Here is a 6314-nt window from a genome sequence, read left to right on the forward strand (position 1 = left end):
ATTATATGTAGAGCTGGTACGATATATTCCCAATCAATGAGGAACAGTATGAAGGTGGTTCTTCAGGAGGTCTATGCCTACACATATCATTATATCACTGAAATTAGGGATATGACCAGGCAAGACCATGCCAGGAACATGGAGAACCCTATTATGTCTACATCTCAGAAGGCATTATTTCCTGCCCAGTGTGAAATTCTGTTTTGTTTGAAGTGAATCAGCCATCAACCAGGACAGTTACCAGAAAAGGGTTTGATCTATGCCCATGGATACAGGAAAGGGGCTAAGTATGGGCTGATAAGACTTAACCAACGGTGCCACTAATCTCTGAAGTGCTCTCCTGATCTCATGGTTACGGAGACTATATATGAGAGGATTGACCACGGGGATCACTGTTGTATAGATCACAGTCAGAATCTGTTCAAGGAAATTGGGTTGGTCTGATGGTGGCATCATATAGACAGATATACAAAGAACATAGTACATGGTCATGACGATGAGGTGGGATGAGCAGGTGGAGAAAGCTTTATTTCTTCCTTCCTTTGATTTAATACGCAATATAACACTGACAATTTCTTTGTATGACATTATATTGATGAAAACTGGGCAAACACCAAATAAAAGTATGTTTACATACACAGTGACATAGAACATGTTTGTGCCAGAACAGGCGATATTAATCAGAGCTTTAGCATCACAGAAGAACTGATGGATGGTGACAGTATGACAGAAGGACATTTTAAGAATTGAGACTAAACACAACATTAAGTTCAGACATGCGCATAGCCAGATCATAGCCACCAGCAGGATACAGACCTTCTTCCTCAGTATCTGGTGGTAGTGTAAGGGATGGCAGATGGCTATGTATCGGTCGTACCCCATCACAAATAGTAGTATAACCTCGGAGCTAGCAGCTATAAAGTAGAAGTACATCTGAGTGAAGCATTCTGGGAAGGACACTGTGTTAATCCCGGATAGTAATATGTCCAGCAGTTTGGGGACAGTAACTGTTGTGTAGCACATGTCTACAAAGGACAAGTTACAGAGAAACAGATACATGGGGGTGTGTAAACATGAATCCAAACATATTAATGTGATTATAATTATATTCACCAGGACTCCAAACAGATATATTAGGAGAAAAATACACAAAATAAGGGGATTAGCACTGGCTTTCATGGAAAATGGCACAATATGGAATACTATAATATAAGTGAGGTTCTCCATGGGATTCTGCAAGACAATAATAATACCAATATAATACCAATACAATAATAATAATAATAATAATAATAATAATAATAATAATACCAATATAATAATAATAATAGTAATAACAACAATAATAATAATATCTACTCAAGTATAATCCGACTTTTTCAGCAATTTTTTTTTAGTCCCACTCCCTACTCACAACCTAACTACTAGGTGAGGGTACACTGTCTGTGACTAGTAGTTCTAGTACACAAGTGAGTCACAGTTCTAGTCCAGTGAGTACTGTGTGGCACATACAGTACTACTGTGCCTGTGCCTCATAATAAAAAGCCTTAAATTTTTTTCTGTGTCTGCACTCTGCAGTCGTGTTTGACAGTTCGTACATCGCTGCCGCATTATAATTTTTCTAAGAAAAGGGTTACTGCCTGTACATTAATCTTTTAAATTTTTTCTGTGTCTGTAGTGGTGTGTGACAGTCTGCACATCGCTGCCGCATAATAATTTTTCTAAGGGTTACTGCCTGTGTACTGTGTTAATACTTTAATTTTTTTCTGTGACTGCAGTGTTATGTGACAGTGTAAGCTGGTAAAGGGTACATTCTACCTCACCTGTGCAGGCCGCACATTGTTGCAAAATATAATTTTTTGTTAGGGTTACTGACAATCCTATTTAATTTGTTCTGTCATCTACTGCTGATTGTGCAAGCACCTCACCTGTGCAGACCGCACATTGGTGCAAATAAAAAAAAAAATTGGTACACTACTCTCTGTCTCCTGTTCCACCTGTTAACTCCAGAAAGATAATGGAGAAGGAGAACCTAAATATGGAGGCTCCAATAGTACAAGAAGAACCACTTCCTATAAGTGCTGAAGCTGCTGCCACTAGTCAAGACATAGAACATGATGATGAAATGCCATCAACGTCATCTGCCCAGGCCGATGCCCAATGTCATAGAAGAGGGCATGTCAAATCGAAAATGGCAAAGTTGAGTAGGTTGAAGAGAAAAAATTAATTTAAATCCTTGGAGGAGAAACTTAGGCTTGCCAATATGCTGTTTACCACATGGAGTGGCAAGGAACGGCTAAGGCCCTGGCCTATGTTCTTTACTAGTGGTCCAGCTTCATATGATGATCACAGCCCTCCCCCTCATCCTCCTCTCCCCCCTACAAAAGCGAAGAGAGATAATTTGCGAATAAAAACACAGCAAACCACTCTGCCTTCTAAAGAACATTGGGTATCACAAATCCCCAAGGAGAGTCCAAGGGTGATGGTGGTTGTGATTCCTAACTTTCCCATCACTGTACAGGAAGAGGTGGCTCCTTCCACCCTTTGCAGCACGCCCTCTGCATATGCTGGAAGAAGGATAACCCACAGTCCATTTCCTGATTAAGAAGTTGTCAATGTTGTACACCAAGAGGAGGAAATTGATGTAGCTGGCGCTGAGGGGGAAGTTGAGGAGGAGGAGGATGCTGGTGATGGCGATGTCGTTTTCTCAAATAATGCACCAGGCGAGACAGTTGTCCGTGGAATGCAAAAGGCCATCACCATGCCTGGGCAGAAGACCAAAATATCCACCTCTGTGGTCTGGAGTTATTTTTATCCAGATCTGGACAACAATTGTCTCACCATATGTACCTTATGTAAAGCGGAAATAAGCAGGGGTAAGGTCCTTAGCCACCTAGGGACATCCTTGCTTATGCTTCACCTGAAGTTAGTTCATAATTTACTGTTTAGTTCCAAAACTGTGGCTAGGACTGTAAGCATTCCTCCAGAGACACCTAAATCCCTTGATCCTTGTGTATCCAAGCGCCCAGTGAAAACCACACTAGCAAGTCACTCCTCGTCCTGCATGCTGTGTCACCATCATGACAGACTCCTATTCCATCCGGGATTCCTACAGAGGATCCTCCAGCACTACGCCTAGTACGGCTGCCGCTGCTGCTGTTGCTGCTGGGAATTGGTCATCCTTCCAGAGAGGAAGTCGTAACACCACAACATCTTTCACTAAGCAATTGACCGTCTAACAGTCCTTAGTCATGAGGACGAAGTATGACAGCAGTCATCCATTGGCAAAGCCGATAACTGCAGCCTTGACAGCTATGTTGGTGTTAGATGTGCGTCCGGTGTCCACCATCAGTAGCTGGTCGTAAACACGATCAAGCCAGATAGGGGTCTTATTTGGTGTTAAACTGACCAAAACAGATACACACTCGCAGAACAACTCAGTGATGCACAAATCGCCCACTGCTCCTCGGCTGGTTGTAAACACGATCAAGCTAGATAGGGGTCTTATTGGTCATTAAACTGACAAAAACAGATACACACTCGCAGAACAAGTCAATGCTGCATGAAACTCCCACTGCTCCTTGGCTGCACATCGTAAACACGATCAAGCCAGATAGGGGTCTTATTGGGTCTTAAACTGACAGGTACGATTAGGAAGGAAGCCCCCAGTTTCCATAATGAACAGGTAGACATCTCCAACCCAGGGGTAAAAGTGGTCCTACAGAGGTGGGGGAACTCTTTTCCATCTGCCACCAAATTACCCCCCACCACCTCCCCTCCACCTATTAGGCAATGTATTGAGAGACGAGTGGTAATAATTGCAGAGCTGACAAACTAGTTTATCATATGGATTGCTTTTTGTTGTTAATTTTTATTATATATGATGCGCTGTTTTGATCATTGCTTCTTCTATTGTGGGTGGGCCCAGTGACAATTCCATCTTCCACCTATTTTTTGCCATTATGTGCTTTTTGGGGCCTAGTTTTTTTAATTGGGTGTTTTTTATTGGGTGTTAAACTGAAAAGAACAGTCACTCATGTTCTGTTGGAACCTCGTAGCAAATCTTAGTGCTGCATGAATCATCCACTGCTCCTTGGCTACACATATTGTATGATCAAGCCAGATAGGGGCTTATTGGGTGTTAAACTGATTGCTTTTTGGTGCCTAGATTTTCAAACTGCCATCCTGTCTGCCGCTGCTGTGCAACTCCTAGATGAGCCATGTGTTTGTGTGGCTTAGCATAGTTATCCAGCTACCTTGGTGCAACCTTTTGCCCTAAAAACAATATTGTGAGGTGTAAAGTGGTCAAAATTGACTGGAAAGGGTTGAAAATTAATGTTATTGAGGTTAATATGACTCTAGGGACAAAAAAAAACTTAAAAATTACATGATTTGGGCGTTTTTTGATCATTTAAAAAAACAAAATCCAATTCCAAAGCTTTTCCCTGCCGCTCGACAAAGCCAAATCCAAATCCCGGTGACGAATCCAAATCCAAATCTTCGGCCCCGGCGCTCATCTTTTATCCTATTGTTCTCAAAAGCAATACAATACATAGTACAATACAGTAGGGGATTAGCAGAGTAATCCTATTACTCACTTAATCCTATTAAAGGGCTAAATGAGAAGGGATCCATCTGTATAAACCAACATTTTCAGCACATGTTTTATGCTGAAAAAGACCCCCCCCCCCCCCCTAGTGAGCTCCAACACTGAGCTGGAGGCTTGGGCGTTCAGGACATCAGTCCTGCTGAGGGTGTGTATGTCAAACCCCTCACTAACTTGCGTACAGCGCCATATCTTGGAGTCCTCCATACAGTGCTTTATTGTGTGTCATGGACACTGTTAAAAGCGGTACATGCCATAAGGCGGCGGCCGGGTGAGTGCGGGGAGGCAGTGGCATGCTGCACAGGGGATCGCATAGACCCAGGCTGGGAGGAGGAGGTGGTGCTCGGAGCTCCGGTGTCCGGCGCCAACCTGGAGATCTCTGTGCGGTGCTTTAGTGCAGATCATGGACGCTGTTAAAAAGCGGTCCATGCAGTGAGGCGGCGGCTTGGTGAGTGCGCGGAGGCAGTGGCATGCTTCAAATTACAGGCAGTCCATATTAATAAACATAAGGACTAACATCAAGCAATTATTATATTGTAACTGCCTATAGCCGCAGATCAGTATACTTTTCTTTTTTTATCAAAATTTTTTTATTGAGTCAGCAGAATTAAATACAAAAGGTACAGTACCTCATATATCATGATGACAAAGAGAAAGTGACAGCATGACATAAATAGGTACAACAGTGTCTAATCGACCTAAGCAAATACCATACTGACATACTTTACAATAAAAGGATACAAAGCAATAAACAATACTTACAATATTGATAAACAATGGAGCACATACAAAGGAGAGAACTCCCAAAAAGGGAGACAAGGACAAAAAGGAAAAACTAAGTGGGGAGACACGCAGGACGGACACATAAGGGATAAAGATGAGGAAGAGGAGAGGGAAGGGGGACTAGTAGGATAGGTCGTGTAATTACCTGCTCATCAAACAGACAGAGCTAAGGACAGATCAGTATAGGTAGGCAGTCCAAGGGGGAGATTATTTTTCTCTCTATACGAAGTCCACTTAAACCATTTAATGTGAATAGAGTTAGCAGAGTAAGAATATTTACAATCAATAGTTTCAAATAAAAAGTGTTTGTGTATTTTGTTCACAATATAGTGCATGTTAGGTATCTCTGGAGTTTTCCAAAACTGGCCTATTGCCGCTTTAGTGGCAATTAATATCTGACCAACCAGGTCAGATCATCCCTCATGATACATGGGGAGAAATGGAATAAGGCCACAACTGGATCCATAGGGAGGGACTCTCCCACAACCTCACCCAAAAGGACGAAAACCTACTCCCACAGTGACCGTAACTTTGGGCAGTCCCAAAAAATATGTAGGATAGACCCGTCACAGCCACAGCCTCTCCAGCAAAGATTAGAAACCGTAGGCCATATTTTGTGGAGGCGCCGGGGGGTGAAGTATGCTCTGTGACACAGCTTATAAAACATTTCTGAATGGCTTAGACATTTAGAAACCTTAAAGCATGATAATGCGATAGCATCCCAATCCTCTTTGGCGAGGGCTCTACCCAGGTCTTTATCCCATCTAATATGGGAGATCAATTTATCTGTCAGAGACCCACTGGTTTGTTCTCTGTACCATCTGGATATACCTCCTTTATGGGTTTGTGAGGTCAACTTTATCTCTAGATGTTTAGGAAAGGTAGGCGACTCACCCAGCTTGCCAGTACAGGAGGTTAACCAATG

At 42.6% G+C, this 6314-nt stretch overlaps 1 protein-coding gene across 1 annotated transcript; it reads right to left on the reverse strand.

Annotated features, from left to right (window-relative positions):
• Nucleotides 1–237: 237 nt before the first annotated feature.
• On the reverse strand, nt 238–1227 carry LOC146021149 (olfactory receptor 1-like). Its single transcript, XM_083154948.1, has one exon. The coding sequence runs from the start codon at nt 1225–1227 to the stop codon at nt 238–240; it is 990 nt and encodes a 329-aa protein (XP_083011074.1).
• Between the last annotated feature and the right edge of the window lie 5087 nt (nt 1228–6314).

The sequence above is a fragment of the Crinia signifera genome, chromosome 7, assembly GCF_055691185.1.
Source record: "Crinia signifera chromosome 7, ASM5569118v1, whole genome shotgun sequence".
Taxonomy (NCBI): Eukaryota; Metazoa; Chordata; class Amphibia; order Anura; family Myobatrachidae; genus Crinia; species Crinia signifera.